The following is a 20,705-nucleotide window of genomic DNA, read 5'->3' as shown; positions in this document are numbered from 1 at the left end:
GGCCCTTAAATCTACTAACAAACTCAGATTTCCATCAGAAAAGTAAATTAGAAAGCATTATCACTTTTTGAACACCCCATCACTTTAGTTTGATTTAAACATTTCTGGGGCCCTAAAATTATTATAAATGAATATGACATATTATTGTTTATCATACGTCATACGGATTAAAAAAAGTAAGAAGAGTTGGATTTTGGAAGGGTCTAAATGCCTCAGTGCATTTTGACAAAACTGCAGAAGGAAATGCAATTTGACAGAGGAGTGATTGTAACAAATGACAACAGAATAAATAACAAGAAACAAAAGACATGGATTTTACAGATTTTCCATATTAACACTTTTATGAGTGTTTTTTTCTTCTGTGCTATGACACAATATTCTGGAGGCTTTGTCGTGTTGACACCTCGTTTCGCAAACAGAGGGAGTAGACGGGGGATGCAGCCAAACTGAGCTTATTAATGAAACCAATATACAGTTTAAAAATGATTACCATATTTATGAACTGTAATAGCTGTGTCAGAAATGACACTGGCATAATTTATGTACATATGTAAGATAATCTATTATGACATTTGTCTTCCTCTGGGCATTGTTGCATGCTGGGAAAGCAAATGGGGCTTATCAATAGGGTAACACTTCATCACCTTAATTACCAAAAACAGCTTTTCATTGGTTCAAATAAAGATCCAGCTCTTCTGGGACTGTGAACTGTATCAGCTGTGTATGACAGACTGCACATTAAGAACTGGGAAAGTAAAGATGGAGCTAATTGTTTTCAGCCACAGCTTTCCAGACTTATATTTCAACACCTATCGGATGGATTGCCATGAATTATTTTTTAATAGACATTCATGGTCCCCAGAGGATGAATCTTAATGATTTTTCTGATGCTGACATTTGTAGTTTTGAGTGAAATGTCTTAACATACCATTAAATCATGCACAGACATCCATGTTCCTCACAGGATGAACTGTAATAACCTTGCTGACCTTAACATTTCTTCTATTATTATTATTATCAGGTCAAAAATTCAATTTTTCTAAATACATGCGAAACTAATGTCATTCTCCATCAGCCTCAGCTGTACTGTGTGTTTTAATGCTAATTAGCGAATGTTAGCGCGCTAAACTACCCCGGTGAACATGTTAAACTATGTACCTGCTAACCATCAGCATGTTAGCATTTGTCATTGTGAGCAAAAAGCACAGCCTCAGAGAGATGGTGCCATATTCATGTTTTATATTAGCAACGAAGATTGCAGCAGTTCTGGATTCATTACAGTTTATCAGAAACAGAAATCTTGTTTATATGTGTCTCTCAGAGACCAACTGTGACAAGGAGCTACAATAAAACCATCCTGACCTAAAAAATGTGTTGTTATGTTCTATAAAACTGTGTCCTCAGGCCACTGTATGTTATGAAAATGTTAAAAGACAAAAAAAACATGGAAATAAAACATTGTAAGCACTAAGGCCTCCACTTTTTTTCTCAATTTTTGCCACTTGTCAGCTAAGCAAATCGCAGGCCTATATCACCCAGTCATATATATTTTGGGCGTTTGTGAGCGCATGGGTGTGTGTCGCAGAGTGAAATGTTTACTTCACAAGTGAAAAAGGAAGAGGAGAGACTGGCTCATCTTTGACCCGAGCATTGTCTCATGGTGGCGCTGCCTCTGTACACACTGGCTATTTTAAGACTTTCTCCCCAGAAAGATGACAGTTCATCTCTTAACGTTAACTGGGTCTTCTGAGTTCAGGCCCGGCACACCTCACCATAACAAACAGGAATTGCAAGGCTAAGAAAACACAAATGCAACCGGGCACCTCGTGAACCAATATGATTGTACATATATAATCATTTAAACCTGAATAAACACCTCATGGTTTTCTGGTTTCATCAGCTGTTAACACTTGCGCACAACAAATCTTTCTGGGGAAGAACTATGTGTGACACCTCTCTGCTGTGTGTGCAGAGTGAACATGTATAAGTAAAGCCATGCTTATTCATCTGATCCAAAGAACAGGATGTTTCCAGGCCTGCGGAGTCGAGAGGAAGAGGTTCATGTGAGTGTGACTGTGTGCATGTGTGCAGAGTGTGTGCAGAGAGAGAGAGAGAGAGAGAGAGGGAGAGGGGGGAGAAAGAGAGGGTGGGGTGGGCTTTCCTCTCCAGCCTACAGGAGCACAAAGGACAATCTAACACTTCCTTTGGGGTTGTTGCCAAGACTGCCAACTTGGCACTCTTTCTACTTCTGTACTTCACCATTGCTGTCTGCTAATCTCTCTCTCTGTCTCACACACAGACACTACTGCATCTCTGTTTCTTTCATTCAACACAGTGTCATGAGCTTTCATAGTGAATGGATATTCATGCGGATGTTATCACAGTGGAACACTACGGTGTGCATTTAATCATATGGGAGTTGATTCATTTGTAGCTGTTTGGGTGTTTCAGACTTATCGATGGACCCCTGCGCTCTAAAGGACCTGCTGCTTACCGTCATCAGCCCCCCCACGAGGTCATTTGTGTGGGGGTCTTCATCCTTGGTTCCCAATTGCGGGGAGTAGAGCTCAGTGGTCCTCAGGATCTCCAGTACGCGATCCAAGGCTTCTGCTACGGGCATGGGGCTGCTTTCCTGTGCTGCATTGATGATGTTGATTACCTGGATGATGAAATAATAAAAGGTAATAATTATAATAATAATAATATTAATTTGCATTTTTGCAAAACCAACGATAATAAAAGCAAACTGGACACATATACTGAAGGTAAGGCTTTTAGTGGACCATGATAAAGTGGGTAAAGTGAGTTCTAATCACATAACATAGAAGAAATAAAAGGTAAAATCAGCTAAAATCTGAATGTGTTCTACGATAAAAGTGTGTTTCAAATACTGATTCAGCTCCACTGTATTTACTGATTGTGCAAAAAGGCTAAAACATTTGCAATGTGGTCACACCTCTTCATTTTGCTAATTCACTTTGTTTTCAAGGGTTAGATTCGAAGATCAATACTCACTCATATCATAACAATTCATTTAAATGAATGAGGCATTAGATGTAAAATGGACTCTTTGACTTGAATTAATTAAAAAAGTGTTAAAACATGACTGGGTAAGTCCAGCAGGACGATGCTCAGAAAACTTAAAGAAAGATTACTACATTTTTGCTCCAGCATGTGAACCTGGAGGTTCTGGAAGTTCCAACAATGGACACCTATGGCGAGGTCAGCAAGCATGTGCAAGAGCACAAGTTCTAGCTAACTCACTTCCACACAAGCACAAACAGTACCAGCAGTTCTATCAGTGCTTTATTCTGGAGAGGATGACGCCTACAGGGACTGACTACACAGTCAAATGATACAGCAGAGGAACTGCAGTGTGTCATATGACCCATCCCTGGGGACTTTCTCTGTTTCCGACCATCCACGCTGCAGGCTACATAAACCACTGAAACAGCAGGTCATCCTGGTCCAACATGCTTGCCTGTCTTGTGCATGAAATTTGCCATTTTATCAGCCTATCTCCTCTTGACATGGTATGCGTGGCCTCAGACTCAGTAGCTAGTAGCTTTACAAGAAGAGCTCATGGCAGTTGTGGCAGTTTTACAACCCAAGAGTTCAGTCATGAGATACAGAACATCCGTTCAGAGTGCTAATCATATGATGGAGGGATGATGGGGAAGGAGATGAACCCACCTTGGTGATGGGAGCTTCTATAGTCATGGAGTGGATGCGGGCCATTGAGGAGTGCCTTCGCTGTGAGCTCCCTGGAAACAAGACATCGTCATTTTATCGGCTTGAACTTTGATTCACCCACAGTTCGAAAGGCGCAGATTCAACAACAAATTACGCTGCAGTTTTCCAAACCACTTTCTAATGAGTTTGTTTGTGTGCATATGTCCAATCAACACTTAATGCAAACAGACAACTGGGATGGTTTCATAAGCTGACAAGAAACGCTCAGATTTTCCATCATCTATCTCCCTTCACTCTCACCATCGCTCCCCCGAGAAGTTGTGGATCTGACGTCCAGAGAGCCTTTCCTCCGGTCTTTGTGCTTACTGGATTGGATGTCTGGGGAGAAGAAAACACCTTACATTAACACACACACGCACAAACACAGTTCAAGTTTAGTGACAAGGCCGACTTTGGCTCCAGCCTCAATATCCCTAACGGGAGGATTGTAATCCTGTAATTGATTGTAATAATTGGTCAAAGTTGAGAAGAAAAGTGCACCTTTTGTGCAAGAGAATACCGTAAGTGCCTTACCCAACAAAGTGAAATATAATAATTTCATGTGATATTAAACATCCTCCACACCCAATAAGCAAGTGGAAGTACTCCAGTACTTGGAGGGAAATTGAGATCGGTAAGTCAACCTCACAAGTCAAACCCATAGATGGAAAATACTAGATATTAGAATCTATTTCATTTCTATTATCAGATCTGTCCTAGACATTTAAAGGATAAGGCTGGCGTTATTCTATATCTGTCTTATTTCAACAAATCCCACAGAAAGTGCTCAGCCTCAACTCCATTACATGAATATGAAGACCATTAAATTTTTCATGGAATTTCTAGACAATATAAGAAAAATGAAAAATGTATAAAAAATGCCTTTAAAGTCAATTTAAAGGTAATTTTCTTGACTTAATCAACTTGTCCTCCATAAATTTGCACCTTTGTTTCAAGTTTCTGTTTTAATTAAGTATTTTTTTTATTAATATAAAGTGATAGAAAGCTACATAAGTAGGCAGGAAACTTTCTTTGTGTCTTTGTCTATGTAAGCAGACAGCGCTGCTGTATATTTCACTTCACAACACGACAAAAATATGCACATTTTAAATCGAGGAATAAAACAAATATAAAAAACACCAGTCACTTTGAAAGGCCAAAGTAAAAGAAAGCTTTTAATACATTTGCTGACTAGCTGCATTTGCTAGGGTTACACTCTAAATCTAGAAGCATAATCAATCTTTTGAGCCCCTAATCAGAAGACATAGGGGATGTAGGGGTGTTGTATAAGAGTTTCAGTGAAATATACTGTGCTGTAAGACCATACAAAGCTTCATAAACAAACAGCAACATTTCAAAGTCACTTCTTTTCAGTGGGCTGGTGAAAGGACGCCAACACAGGAGAGATATGAGCCCTGTTTTGTTCACCTGTCAGGAGCATAGCTGCTGCATTTTGAAATCAGTTGCATCTGTGAATTGGCTTCACGGTTGATACCACAATACAGCAAGGAACAATTGTCCAGTTTCAGAGAAAATAAAAGCGTGGATAACTTTTTCAAGGTCGACAAAAGACAGAATTCATTTCTTTGGAAATATTTCTCAGCTAGATAAAGCAGGACTGGCCCCGCTGCTGGTCTACTGTTTAAAATTTGGGTCATGATTAAAGAAAACAATGATTTTCTGGCATGGTGCAATACATTTGCTGACACATTTCCAAAGTCTCTGAGTTTACAAAGCTCAGGTTCCCAAATGTGACTATCTCCAATTTTTTGTTATTAACGTCCAACAAATATTTGGTGTCTGCAAACAATCAGTTAAAATTAGCACTGTGTATTGTCTGTGCAACACTGGAACTGAATGTTGTGCTTCCTAATGACAAACACAGCGCTGGCCCTCAGGTCCTCGACTCTTACGGCAGATCAAAACTGATAGAGTTGTGGAAGGAACTTCCATCACTAATGCTCATAACTGCCCAGCAGAGAGAGAACCTGAAGTACTGAAACCTGCAAGGCTCCACAGTTGTTTGAGTGGTTTAGCATAATAAATCAACTGTAATGTTATTCAGTTACAGAGTAGAGTTAAGGCTTGCACCTACAGCACAGAGCTTCAGGATGGACCTTACCTGTCTGAGACTCTGCCTGCACACGTTCACTGGATTTATCACTCTGCGTGGACAGAGGGGAAAGGCAAATTGATATATGCAGGCTCCTCTCATCCATTATGAAATCAGCAAAACTTGAAACACGTCTCACCTTATTATTATCATTTAAAGGCCTGTTGATAGACACATAGTGTCTGATTTTTCTGTGGACGACAGAGGCTTATTATTCAATCATTCATCAATCAATCATCACACAATCATTATTCAGTCATATATAACTCTTCGGATAGTGGAAACATAATTTACATTTAGCAACACTGTCACTCACCCTCCCTGTCCAATTACAGGTGTGATCTTCACATTTTGCTGAATGCTGTCTCCATTCTTCTTTTTGGCATAATAAATCCCCTGCCACTCCTGGAACACAAAAAGCCCAAACTGAGAGAGAAGAAATGAAACATACAAACACATAATGCACAGACTCAGGAACATATTTGACCAAATATGAGATTTAGAAAATGTTCTGAAAGTGGATGTGGACTGGGTGTAGCACGGCAGCGTTTGTGGTACAGGTTAGGTGGTAAGGTGTGGCAGGTCAGAATATTTCAGAGAGCAGCGAGTTGCTTTAATGGGTAGGGGGAGCGCTCCTGGAGTCCCGCGCGTTTGTTTCATGTGCCCCCCCTCCTACAGACTACTGTGGCAGCTTAAAAAGGACCTTCCCGCTGTTAGCCTGTCTGGGACTGACCTTCGCTCTCTGTGTAGTAAGATTACAGCACAGCCATCAGCCGCTGTTCTTATTCACATGAAACAGAGCTGCTGGACGGCTGGTGGACTTACAGCACACATGGATGCACGTGCACGCATGCATGCACACACACAAAGGCAGGTGCTACGCTGCTTACGAGAGTGATCTGATAGTGAAGCAATAGTCTATGTTATTCCTATGTCAAAACTATCTGTGTAAGAGAATTAACAATCACGTCTCCTGATGAGTTTAAATTCCTGATTATGTAATTCCCTGAATTTTTGTTTAGCCTGAAGTGTATAGTGTATAATGAATGCATATTACCTTTCCTTTCCGTATGCAGGAGTTTATTGTTTCAAGGAGATCAGGCTTATTCTTCTCACTTTTAGGCACTTCTATTATTTCCTTCCCTATTAGCTCGCCTTGTTGGTAGCCCATAATGGACTCATAGGCAGGGTTCACGTACTGTGAAGGAGAAGTAACAGTGAGTCTTCAGGTTTGATCTGAAATGTTGATGTGCTGTTTATAAAAAGCAACACTGAGAGTTCAGACATAGTCATAAGACGATGACCTCCAGCAACATATGAATCTTGCTAACCAAAATAACACGTCTTCAGAGAAGTGCACCCATTCTTCGCGCGTTTCATGGAAGCTCCAAAAAAATACATATATATATATATATATATATTTTTTTTTTTTTAATGTGAAAACATAACGTGATAACGCAGGATACAGTGCTTTGATGTTAACAAAACGAGCCATTCAGAGGGGGACAGAGACTGCAACTATCACTTCTGAGATCTGGGGTCACAAGACATGAACAGCCACTAAAACAGGAGAGAAGGAGAGAGAGAGAGACAGAAAGACAGAGAGAGAGAGAGAGAGAGAGATAGAGAGAGATCAACTGTACATCACAATAAAGCAACTACAGGTATCAAACTCACTTGAATAACTTGATCTTCAGAGGTGATCTCTATGGCCTCTTGGCTTTGTTCTATAGCTGTGAAAATAGCATTTCCAGCCCTTGTACAGGAAGAGAAACAACAGAACCAGAATCATTGTTAAAATATGCAACAAACAGTCTCCAGCATCTGTTTATATACACACACACACATATATATTCTACATTTGTACTCTCTAAAGAAATAGTTAAGTATCAAAACCCGCTATAGAAAAGTAAGAAGTGGATATTCTTTCCGATGTCCACAACACTGTACAACAATACAGCACGACTCACCTCAGTTTGAACTGCGCCCGCACCTCTCCATGCTCCAACTGTAGCAGCTCATTGTAGCAGGCCATCATATTGCCATTCTCCACGTATCTCTGAGGGTAGGAGGGCAACACCGAGCAACACGGGTCAATCAAAGTCAACTAAAATCCCATTTTCAAATTAGTTAGGATAAGTCACAGTTTTTCTAATACCACACACTAAGGATTTACAATCTTGTGTCCTAAGTGTTGACAGTAGGGATATAAAAAAAATAAAAAATAAAAAAACATATCAAAAGAATAATACAAACACACACACAGCAGGGGAACACACACACCACACACACATTTACACAGTGTTGCTCACCCTATTAAAGCCGGCATTGATCAGGGGCATCACAGAGGCTTCCTCTCTGTCTGGCCTTGACAACAGAAAACATGTTAGCACCCAAACATCGACATGACAAATGCTTGTTCAGAGAACATCAGAGGGTTGCACCATATGATTGGCTGCAGGCCTACAGTCCTCTGCTGAGTCATGCGTTTTAATTCTGACAATATGGACCCAACCATTTGCTGCATTAAAAATACAGTGAGGAAAATGACAAGAAAGGGCAGAGAGGGAGAGTGTGTGTGTGTGTGTGTGTGTGTGTGTGTGTGTGTGTGTGTGTGGGGGGGGTGTCAGCGAATTGTACATACCTTTTCACAACGGCGACTATCACAGTGTTTTCTGAAGAGTTGACTGCTCTAATTGACCTGAATGTAAACAGAGGGAGCCTTTTAGCCAGAGAGCAGGCCGGTGGAAAAGCCCATGGCATCAAATCAATGTATTTTTCATTTTTTCACGCTCCGATTCTCCCAGGCAGGCAGAGCCCAGTGGTGGAGCTCTGTGAGCAGGCCTAGACCTCTGAAAGAATGCTGTGTACAGGGCCACTCATCCGCCTGTGGTTTTCCCCAGCCAGCGGTCATAAAGGCCCTTTAGTTCCCCATCTGAGCTTGTGCGTGTACACTGAACATATGGATTGGCCAAAATGAATAGGGTTAACATACACGCTGGGCAGGGCAAATGAATGTTTGTAAATGTGTTTTTGGTTTGGGCAGAGGCTAAAGATAGAGTGGTATGGGCAGGCACCGCTCATTTCTCACTGACATGACTCCACTAGATAGCATGCGATGGAAGCAAGTGAGCCCAAAGTGAGGTGGCCATTTACCCCCGCAGAGAGTCGTAATCACACGTGTTAGCCAATGTAATGTAACACATGGAAAGGGTATGCTATAATTGGTCCTATCATGATCATCTGGTCTGGATTATGTCACTGGCCTTAAATAACAGTCAGTACCAGAATTCAAGTTCAATTCAACTGTGTCCACTACATCAGTGATTCCTAACCAGAGGCACTTGTAGTTGCAGCAGCCACGAGGTATGTGAAAAGACTGATTTGATTAATTTGAAAAAATTTAAATGACAATTTAATTAAATAAATATATCTACATTTTGACTCGGTTATACAAAGAAATAGCTATAATTAATGTATAAATGGTGAAAAAGCTCAAAGTAGTGAATAAATGCTTGAAACAGCAAAAAGTTTGCAAAAAGGAAAATGATAAACTAGTCGGTTAAAAGTAACATTAGTGGATAAATAATTCAAATAATTAGCTCAAATTTGTGGATCAATAGTTGATAGCTAAAAGTCATGGACACATGGTAAAAAACTAAAAATAGAAGATAAATGGTACAAAAGTAATTCTATAGTTCCATGGTTAAAACAGTTTGCTAAAAGTAGTGAATGTACAGTGTGAGTTGAAGTAGCTTAACGTGATGGATCAACAGATAAAATAGTTAAAAGTAATTGATTAATGGTGAGGTCATTAGCTACAAGTAATGGATAAATGGGTACAAAATGTTCAGCTTCGGCTACTGCAGGTTATTTTAACACAAATGCAAACTTGGCCATACTGACACACCGGCTAAACACTGACAGTTCAACTGTATGAAAGAAATATTCTAACAATATCAAATTCTATGCCATTAAAGGTCTTAGATGACAATCAGCTTAAAATGGGTTCATATACACATGTGGACGGGTACTTGAGTTACCCGGACTGTGTAGATACAGCAGACACAAGACACTGTGAACCACTACTCTCCATCACTCCAGAGGTACAACTTGAAGTAGAAGGACACTGATGATGACAGAAGTCGCTTACCGGCATAGTGCTTCAGCGTCAAAGTGTCTGGAATGTCTGTGGTCAATGATGACGAGGTCGTGATGCTTCTCCAAGAAGCATTCAAGAGCCGACTCCGGTGTTCGCGCCATGCTGCACCTGAAGTTAGCCTTCTCACATGCCCAGCAGAAGCCATTACTCTGACTGTCCTCTTTGGCAAAAACTAAAAGTACCTGCAAAAAGAGAGATGACTAAGCATATTTATGCAACTGCATTTAACTGACCTCTTGCAATTTCATACTACTATTACTTCTACCCAAAATATATTACTCATCTAAAATTTTTGTTAATATGGTCTTTACAAAGAGGCACGAAACATGGAGAGAGTAAAAAAATTAAAACAAGTCATGTCTAAAAAAAGACCGGATTAAAAACGAACATCAGAAAAATCTTACATGTGAACAGGTGTTTACAAGCAGGTATTAAGACGTGCTTTTTAGACCAAATGGTCCACAGACCAAACTTCTTAGTGGCATCGCAGGTATTTGTGAGTCTGAGGGTCTAACAGCCAAAAAACCTGATATACACAGCTGTAGCTAATGTTAATTGTTATTGTTATTTCATGTGTTGTTTATTTTTACAATACATCAATTAATCAAATGTGAAAAAATGCCCATCACCCATCATTTCCCAGAACCCAAAGTGACGTCCAATTTACTACGAGATAAACACAGGATCAAATGGTTTGAGCACTAATTACATGATTGGTGGGACACAAGTGTATATAATTTGTCCTACATGGGGAAAAACCCCCAAAGCCACTTGTGCAGTCCTTCACTGGTTGTACAGTTGTATTGTAAAAATCTAGTGTACATCTGACTTCTACCTGACAGAAATGATGAATTTATTTAAACAGGAACTCATTGCTTGATTTGCTGGAAATATTTTTTTCTGTACATCACCCTGTGCTGTAGAAAAAGTGCAGTAAAAGACAAAACAGCGCTACAGTAAAACATGATTTCAATGCATCGGTGTATCAACAGCTCTGAGTTGTCAAGTCATCAGCGGTGCATTCGTGCTCATTTGTGCCCGTCGTCCTCATCAGCCTGCAGCGTGGGCTTGACTGTGACCTCAGGTCTCCAGTGGAAAGGCCCTGATTGATCAAGCTCAGCTCGTACTCGGGTGCGTCAGAGATTTTATTGTCTGCTGCCGTGATCTATGACACAATTAGTCGAGGTGGCCTTGACTGGCTGCGGCTCCTCCCACCGGTCTGCCAAGGCTGTGGTAGAAAGTGCTGCTGCTACCGTCAAACCAGCCATTGAGAGCATGCTCTCCCTCTGCCAGCATACTTTCATATAACCCCTTATTTGCGTAAATACTGGACCAGAGATTTAGGCCCACCTCCAAGAGCAGTGCTGCACTAAGAGTAGATTCATGAGTCACTCTCTCAAACAGACGTCATCTCCAAATGTTGGCAGGAAGCAGAATGAACGTAAAGAAGAGAAAGTTTGTTCTGCAGTTTTAAGTTTGCATCACACCTGTAAAGTTGAGTTAGGGCACAAAGACATGAGTTTTTTTGAGAAAACTAGAGCTACTGTCCTCCACACAATGTAGGAATAGAGGACTGGCTGTTTTGACAGTTGTCCTTTTTGATTCATTCTGATGATTGGTGGGGCTTTATTTAAGTACCCAAATGCAGCTCCAGGCCTGAGGCAGAGAACCTGTACGCCTGAGAGGGGTGTTACTAATGCAAAACATATCCACATATGAACATTTTCCCTACAAGCGGCAATAAGTGTCCGGGTCATAAATACATCACCGCTGAGTTCTGCAGCTATATTCGGGACGCACAGGGAATTAGATCAGAATTCCACATTGGGATGTTGGTAGAAAAGTCAACATTCCTGCAGAGGTGGAGGAACGAGGGTAATATGGGCTGAGATAAGGGGTTTTCAGATGCCTCTGCTCAGGCTAGACAGATACCCCCCTCACTCAGTAATAATCCACCCAGCTGCAATGCACAAAAAAAATAATCTCAAAGTATATTCAAGCAACAATGTTTTGTAAGGGCAGATACCATGTTTAAGCTCCAATCAAACAGATGGAAAAGGCAGAGAAAGTAGCAGAGAGACAAAGACTACAAGATGGAAAAAAAAAAAAAATAGTTTGAAGGGGGTAGTGAGCATTTTGGCAGGGTGTGATTGCTCTGTCTAGAAAACATCATTGTTGAAAACAGAGAAGGCCAGGCCAGATCCTGTGAGCCACGAGAAAAGAGGAGGAGTAGGGAGGAGGAGGGCATGACAGGATCAGCTGTGAGTGACAAAAACAGGAAGGGGATATCTCTCTACCTCGTTTTCCTACTGTGGTCACACTGGAGTGCATCAGACAATAAAGCCGAGTCTCTACACTTATACATGGCATTAAATTACAGGACGTCTAATGCTTTGCTTTTCTTTGACTTCCACGGACTTTTCCATCATTATTGTTTGTATCTTTTACTTTGTATTTTACTTGAAGGAGCAACGTGCACCAGGTTTGCAAGTAACAATCATCAAAAAATGACAGTCTGAGTTTCCCAGAGCTGAAGGTGACTCGTCCGTCTGACCAACAGTTCAAGACCCAAAGTGTTCAGTTAGCTATAATATATGAGCCCCTTGAAACCAAGGTGAAATCAAATGTTGCACATACTCAAAATACTTCATTAAATTCCTAAGAAGCCGAAGACTCCAACAGCAGCAATGCACGCCACAAGACCAAGCACAGTACCAAACTGTAAACTCAACCACTGAACGTCAGAGAATGTCCTGAACTGGTCCATGGATCGTCTGTGCAGTTCTTCCATAACGTGCATTGTTCATTATGGTATGTTCTCTGTCATAAATGTTTGGCCTTGTTGCCTTGACAACCCAAGGCTGCATCTCACACAATACGTCCATTAACAGTTTTTTTTTCCTCCTTTTTTTTTTTTTTTTGAATGTTTGCATGGGGACTTTTTTTTTTTTTTTTTTTTCTTTAATCTCTTGGCGAGGTGTGGTATCTTTGAGAAATTCAAGATTAGTTCTGACTGCAAACAAAAGGAAGGTGACGTTTTGAAATACTAATCCTAGAAAAATGCTACCAAATATTGACAGTCACACCAAGTTTAGCTCCAACGCTCAGCTAAAAGCCCCTAAATGATATGTACATAAACATTTGACTGGAGCACTTCTGTTGTTCCGTGGAAAGTCTTAATGCATTCGAGCACATAAGCATCAATCATTCAGATGTTTGGCATTGTTTTACGATACCTGAAGTGGGTCTTTAAATAACTTCATTGGTCCAAATTGCACCTCTGTTAATGTGGTCTGAAAGATAACAAGAAGAATACAAGGGTTAGAAAAAAACATTTTTTTAAACATATTTTCTCACTTGTTTCATATTTGTATTTTAACCCCTTTGTTTCACTGACATTACTTCTTCACTGTGTCACTGCTACATGTGCAATAGTAACAATAATAATCAAGTTTTTTCCCCATTCTCTACTCAGCATGTTAAAAGGTACTCAAGTGGTCAACTGGCACAGAATGACCAGAAAACAGTTTTATCACCAAATAAGGATATATCTCTCAGGATTACTTTGGGTTAATCATGTTCAATTCGTTGGGTCTCTGTACAGTATGACATCGTACAGTGATGCCACTTATGTGTAGGATCAGTCAGACCCCAGAGACAGCTCTTAGGAAGAAACCGGAACAGAAATCTGATTAGACCTCTTTGGGATTCAGGAGGGTTAATGAAATGTAAGAAGAACCATCAATACCAGATCACAGACATGCACGTATAGAAAAAAACAGCTGTAGTCTCTGAGACTCCAAAAAGAAGTAATGTGTCGCTCTCTGTAGCTTCTGAAACACATCAACAGTTTAAAATGTTGCTTATAAGCAATTCTCATAAAATTAATGAAGGTCATCAAGCTGATAAAAGAATGCTAAGTATGTACTAAAGGTGTCGGGTCTCGTCCAACAGAGACAAAATATGTAAAACTACAGTCCTAGGTCCCATTACCATGTATTGAATCCAGTGGTGGAATATACATTTTCTCAAGTTCTGTACTTGAACACATTTTTGAGGAACTTGAATATTTCTATTTTCCACACCTTTATACTCTTACTCCAAGACAATTCAGAGGCAAACATACTTTTCACTCAACTGCAGTTATTTGATAACTTTAGTTACCAGTTACTTTACCAATTTGGATTAATAATACAAACTGTAACCAACCAATATATGATGATGTATTGTTATAGGTTATGATAACACTTTATTGATACCTAGAGAAACTTAAAAACTACCCGTACATATATAAAGTACCTTTACAGGCTACAACATTGAAGTGATGTACAGATTAATGCATCCTGTAATTACAATCCAATAATATAATATACATTAAAGCTGCAACAATTAGTCAATTAACTGATTAGTTGAATGACATAAAAAAAATATCAATCAGCTTTTCTTTCTCAAACATGATTGACAACTTAATATTGTTGGGTTTTGGACGGTTGGATGGACAAATCAAGACAGCTCTGGCAAATTTCTGATGTTTCATAGACAAAATGATTAATCGAGAAAATAAACCGTGGATTAATTGTTAATGAAAATAATCGTTAGTTGCAGCCTTAATTAACATTATTCTGAAATAGGCCATTCTACATGAGCACTTACTGAAGAATAATTTTAAATGCATGACTTGTAGTTGTAACAGAGTATTTCTACATTATGGTATTGATACTTTTAATTAAGTAAAGTATCTACATAGGCCTACCTCTTCCACCACTGACTGAATCAGCAAAACCAAACACTTGTGATTTAATTGTCGGATATCTAATTCAACTGAACTGTAGAGTTGTGGGAAAAACAAACAAACAAACAAACAAACAAAAAACAACAGATTCCTCACAGACAGACAGGTTTTCAACTCATTACACTTTCCCTACATGAGCTTACTCTTTTCTGTCTGCAAATAATTTAGCTTCCTTCCTGCTAAATGCAACCCAGCTCAGGGGTTAGTAACCATAGCAACCAAGCCCCTTGCGGACCGCCATCCCTCTAGAATTCCTCTTCTCCGTAAACAATCTACACATGTGAGGAGGAATACGGAGAGGAATTTCAGAGCGTGCTGTGCAGCAGTAAATCACTTCTTGCTAAATTGTAAGCCTTTTGAAAGCCCCATGAAACAACAAAGGGGGAAAAAAAGCTGATTAGCCCTCGGTTGTAGCCAAATTGACGTCATCATGACACTAGGCCGTTTGTTGTAGTTGTCCGCAAACAAGGAGTATGGCATCAGGATGGCTACAAGCTGATGCTCTGTGATCATCTGATCTGTCACAGACACGAGGACTTGGTCGCATGATAGGCTCATGTGCACTGGGGAGACAGTAAGCATGTGTTAGCGCGTGTGTGTATGTTTGTGTGTGTGTGTGTGTGTGTGTGTGTGGCTATATAATAGAGGCTTACATATGGAAATGCCACAAACTAATGCTCGCCCAAGAGGGTTTGACTAAACAACCTAGTTTTTCTGTTGTCAGATTTGATTTCAGTGACTCTGACCACGTGTGCCAGAAAAACCAGCTCAGGCCTCAGATTTATGAATTCTGATTAGGGATTCAAACCCCCCATTCATTTTCCTGTGGAGGTGAAACAAAACTCTCTTCTATAGGCTACTGCTGGGTGAATGTCACAGATGGTGGCTGCACAAAAAAAAAAAAAAAAAAAAAAAAAAAAATCAGGTTTCCACTGCGATGCCGTGTGTCGGTGAACTAGCTGAGGTCAGGGTCTTGACGTATGGAGTTTGGCCACAGAGCCTGCAGCTAACTGAGGCCTAGCGCGAGCAGCACACAGCGCTCTGTCTCCATCCACGGACACTTCCCTCTCTAACTGACACTGACAGAAGCAATGCAACTGCAGCTGAGGTTGTGCAACAGCCAGCCTGCCACACACACACACACACACACACACACACACACACACACACACACACACACACACACGCAGAGCTGAACTAGCCTGCCAGCCTCTTCGGGGCAACGTACTCCTCTTGTACAGTACACACATGCACACACTGCAATGAATCACTCAGCCAAGCATTTGCATCCCGCAAACATCATGCTGGCACTTAACCAGAGGCAAACAAAGCAGGGGAAGTGAGTGAGCATGTAGGCCAGGCAGGCGGGCAGTATGGACATGGTGTGTATGCCTACGTAATCCTCATCCCGCCCTCTTGCTCTATGCTGCTGTGTTGTACCAGTCACACTGGGATCTCTCTCTTTCTCTCTCTCTCTCTCTCTGTGCACAGGGCCACTTGTTAATCAGACGACAAGTTTGTTGATGGGCAGGGCATAGTGCAGATGCACTTGTGCAAACACTTTTCAATAGAGGTCTGAGCTGAATGCAGTGAATTGTGTTCCTCATAGTTTTCTAGTGAAGCTGGGTGATAAATCAATATCAATAATCAGTAATGTCACAGACCTCCCTGTTTTCTCACTCCCTGTGCAATGTGTACATCAACTCGGTTGCCAGTTTTATTAAGGACACCCACAGTCCTACAATAAATCCTACCTTGATGATGGCTTGTGTTCTGGTTGTAAAGGGACCCATTTTAGAGAGATGCTGATTCAACTCGATGGTAATTTAGTTTGCGGCGCTGTTAAATTATGTTGCATCATACATAGAGATGTATGCCTAACCCATTTATGTCAAGAGGGCAGAGTAAATAATAGAAGCACCTGTCCATATAATGCAATACCATTCAACAGCACCGCAAACTGCAGCCTCCAGAATGACATGAAAGTTGAATCAACACCTCTCTGAAAGAGTTTCACACTGTTTTACCAAACTGTACCAAATGAACTTCCAACTGAGTGGATATGCTCATCTGACTGAAGAAAAATAACCATGAACCAGAATAATTAAGACCAATCAAGTAGATTCTAACTGAGATAACGACTGTCTGTGTTAAAGCAACACTCACATGTCCATAAATACATCACAAAAGTGAGACCTGAAAAAATCCGAACCTATCCTTTGAGGCCGCTTATCGAACGGAGCCAGAGTACCAGGGCTCTCTTTCTCCCAAATTTTAAATATGCATGTCAATCTGTGAGAAACGTATTGGAATCAGTTTTAAGTAAGGGACGCCAGGGATGCTGTGGCACTGAACACTGAGTCAGTGACTAAACACATGTAGCTGATAGAGGACTTAATGTGGATTAGTAATATCATAGCCAACACCTGATTTGCTTAACATGATCAGTACCTGTGTTGAGACCAATCCAGTGTATACGATGAATAAATAAATCCCTACGTCTGATCGCAACGGACCGACTGGCCCGCAGTGAACCTGGAGCCTCTGGGAGCCCTCGGGACCTGCTCGCCTGCTTTACCCGGTTGGTAATCGAGCAACGTTTAATAAAATCAATCTCTCGCCGTGAAGTGACAGTTTCCAGGCTGACAGATTCAAAACAATCTTTTGTCATGTGAAATCACACCTTGTTCAGACCGAGTTAACCACATCGGAACTGCCTGGTGTCCACAGTCATCTCCAGCAGCACTCAGGACAGTCCGCAGTCTCCTTCTACTCTCATTCAATACACCTAATGTATTTATATAGCGGAGTTGCCTCTGACCCTGTATCCTGCTCCCAGTGTATCCGGCCCTATAGATCTCCTCCTCCTCCTCCTCCTCCTCCTCTTCCTCCTCTCCTCCAGCCCACCAGCTTTTTCTGTCTCACACTCATAGACACACACTCACACACACACACTCACTCACACACACACACACACACACTACACCATGCACACTGGGAGAGTGGCTTTCCACTAAAGTGAAAAACAGGAAATTGGATGACATTGTTCGGTGCGCCGACGTCAGCAGTGAGAGATAGAAAGAGTAAACAGCTTCCTCCACCCCAGAGCTGGGACCAGGATGCAGGGAATCTTGGGATGCCTGCCCTGCTCGGGCTTCTGAGGAAAAACGTGCACGGCTTCCCCCTATCACTAACAATCTCCAGATCCCTCACTTTGACGCAGCTCTCCGGCTAACGCGCTCTCTCCCCCTCCCTTTCTCCGACTCCACTTCTTCAGTTCCCTAACATCACTTTATCCCTCTTTAAAACTTCTCCACATGTGGTTAAGTAGGATATTATATGCAGAGCTAATAACACTACAGCAGCATTAGACAAGAACAGAATTTCTTCCTTAGAAGAAGTCAAAGTGTTGGTCTCTCAACTAGTGGTGGGGTGCCGTGCGCGTGTTTGCGTATGTGCGCGTGTGTTCCCGTCTAAAGGTGTGAATCAAATGGAGATGAATCAATGTTCTTCATTAGGTCTGATTAAGGGCAGCAGTCCCAGCCACAGGTGTGGAAGCACACTATGTACCAGACAGACAGAGAGACAGACAGGCAGACAGACAGACAGACACACTAACTCTCACACACACTGAGCTAAATGACGGGCTAAATGGCACTGAGTGACACATCAGCCTCAACGCACGCTGAGCCACTCAGATAGTAGTGCTAGCTGCACATGCTGCGTGTGTTACCTCAAAGAGAATAATTCACTTTCATGTGCGGCCACTTACATTTGCAGCCCATAGATCTGCGCTGAAGCCATCGATAACAATGGAGTTTCAAACCTGCAGCCACTTCTAACCCTGACTCTGAAATCAATGCCCAGCCTGGATCACACTTCACCAAATTCAGTTCAACCAAATCAGGTACAACTCACTCTGAATCGTCACGTTTTGGATTTCTATTTAAAAAGCGTGTAAGAATCCTACACTGTATTCTATCCAAATTTGGTGATTCTGAATTTTTCAGATAAACTGTAGGATAAAATGTTCTTGTATTGGTTAAGAACATTTAACCATTTAAAAAAACTGTACAGGAAACACAAAAATAAAGCTAAAAGCAAATAAATATACCAAGCAGACCTAAAAAATATACAGATGGATATGAAATCTGTGATGTTGGTGAGTTGGTGATACCTGCTTCTGCCATTTTACAAAAACTACAGTTGAGTCTTTAGGCTGAAGGAATCACATGCACTATTATTTCAAAATCTTTGGTTCTGGGCCCAGTGTGAAACAAAGGATGAAAGAGTGACAAAGTGATGATTATATGCTAGAATTCAGACTGAACGTGTTAGTATTTGTTAGTAATCTCTCAGCAGGGATTTCATATTACTATTTATTTTTCCAAATCACCAAAAGCATTTTCTTATGTAGGGTCAGCAATGGGATTTATTTAACTGGCCTGTATGATATTAATTTATAAAACAATTACTTTAGCTGCTGTAGGAATCTCACACACACACACACATCAGTGATTAAGCCCAGACTCCAGAAATCAACACACTAATACAGCCTCTCGTTTCCTTTCCTTCCATGTCCTCCCTTTATTTTCCTACATGCTGCTTTCCATTGCTCTCAGAACCACTTATTCATCTACATGCAGGAGCTCTCACACAAAAACGCTCTGTCCTTGTCACCTGAAGTTTGATATGTACATGTTTTATCTCTCTCTTTCATTATATTCTGTTATTTCCTGTTGTACAGCACACACACACACATCTGTGTCTTTCTGTAAAGCATTTTGGGATTAAACTGTGAGTTTAAAGCTGTTTGGAAATCAGTCTATGGCTTGAACTGACAACAGTCGAAATGCACAGATGACAACAATGCATTAAAAGGCTTATTTAAACCCATTAATACTGCAGACAAAGAGCAATAAAAAAAAATTTTAAAAAACTCCTGAGTAAAACACACACCTCCCCCACCCAAATAAAAATCAGACATTTGTCTTATGTGTTAATGTAATTGCAATTCATCCGTTTAGAAAAATAAGTACAACCGTGTGTATTCTGGCTCCGTCCACATGTCTTATCCATGGTGACCAAGCCCACAGTCAGCCAGGCAGAAGACTTTAGTTGAGTCACTGGCATGGCTGAGGGAAACTAGGCCACTGTGGATCGGTTTGTCCCAGAACATCCTTGCCTTCTCTGTATTTCTATCTCTGCCTCCTCTCTCTCTCTCTCTCTCTCTTTTTCTGTGTCTGGTGGAACGCACCACGGAGGAAAGACCAATCCCCTGTAACAGAAACTACAACGTCCTGTAAAGAACACGCTCTAAAACAAATACTCATTTCATATTTTCAATGTAAAACTAGATTCAACTCATTTTAAAAACAGAATTTACAAAGAGCTTTACAAAAAAAACACATGACCATATAAATCCCTGCTGATAAAGACTCCAGGCAAATAAACCAAAAAATAAAACCTTCCACAGGGAAAAACACTTAACAAATCCTGGGAAAGATCACACAAGATGGGAGCACTGGGGCCTGGGATGTTTCTACTGGGCAATAAACTCAAGATTAGTGGTTTAAATCCAAAATAGAAAAAAAGAGATTATTTTCAATTATCTTAAAAAAAATAAAATAAAATAAATAAATATTGCACCAAAATTCCCAGCTATATTATCTCATATTTAACATTAAAATAGAGAAAAGCAGCAAATCCCACCCCACCCCCCACAAGAGAATCTGGAACCACAGAACATCTGGAGTTTATTCTTGATAAATGAAAAGTCTGAGGTGGCACCGAGGTACATGAACCCACTGAGGCTTCAGCCACGTCAGCTTCCAAGCGCCGGGAGTCCACTGGACAGGCCAGCGTGAGAACATGAATGTGCCATTATTATTTTACCTCTTAGCTAT

The 20,705-nt window shown here is 40.8% G+C and overlaps 1 protein-coding gene across 1 annotated transcript in view; it reads right to left on the bottom strand.

Moving 5' to 3' along the window:
- Positions 1 to 20,705, bottom strand: part of pde8a (phosphodiesterase 8A) — a 42,420-nt gene that overhangs the window by 8,108 nt on the left and 13,607 nt on the right. The window contains exons 2-14 of the mRNA XM_056375804.1: positions 13,244 to 13,300; positions 9,999 to 10,189; positions 8,490 to 8,546; positions 8,158 to 8,212; positions 7,816 to 7,904; positions 7,523 to 7,601; positions 6,903 to 7,043; positions 6,162 to 6,250; positions 5,985 to 6,036; positions 5,855 to 5,897; positions 3,994 to 4,071; positions 3,694 to 3,764; positions 2,495 to 2,659 (exon numbers count right to left, since the gene is read on the bottom strand). Of these exons, the coding sequence (XP_056231779.1) occupies positions 2,495 to 2,659; positions 3,694 to 3,764; positions 3,994 to 4,071; positions 5,855 to 5,897; positions 5,985 to 6,036; positions 6,162 to 6,250; positions 6,903 to 7,043; positions 7,523 to 7,601; positions 7,816 to 7,904; positions 8,158 to 8,212; positions 8,490 to 8,546; positions 9,999 to 10,189; positions 13,244 to 13,300 (1,167 nt within the window). The remainder of the gene's footprint in view (positions 1 to 2,494; positions 2,660 to 3,693; positions 3,765 to 3,993; positions 4,072 to 5,854; positions 5,898 to 5,984; positions 6,037 to 6,161; positions 6,251 to 6,902; positions 7,044 to 7,522; positions 7,602 to 7,815; positions 7,905 to 8,157; positions 8,213 to 8,489; positions 8,547 to 9,998; positions 10,190 to 13,243; positions 13,301 to 20,705) is intronic.

Source organism: Seriola aureovittata, chromosome 1 (genome assembly GCF_021018895.1).
Source record: "Seriola aureovittata isolate HTS-2021-v1 ecotype China chromosome 1, ASM2101889v1, whole genome shotgun sequence".
NCBI lineage: Eukaryota > Metazoa > Chordata > Actinopteri > Carangiformes > Carangidae > Seriola > Seriola aureovittata.
The sequence above is the reverse complement of the archived record's forward strand: the minus strand, read 5'-3'. Positions and strand labels throughout refer to the sequence as shown.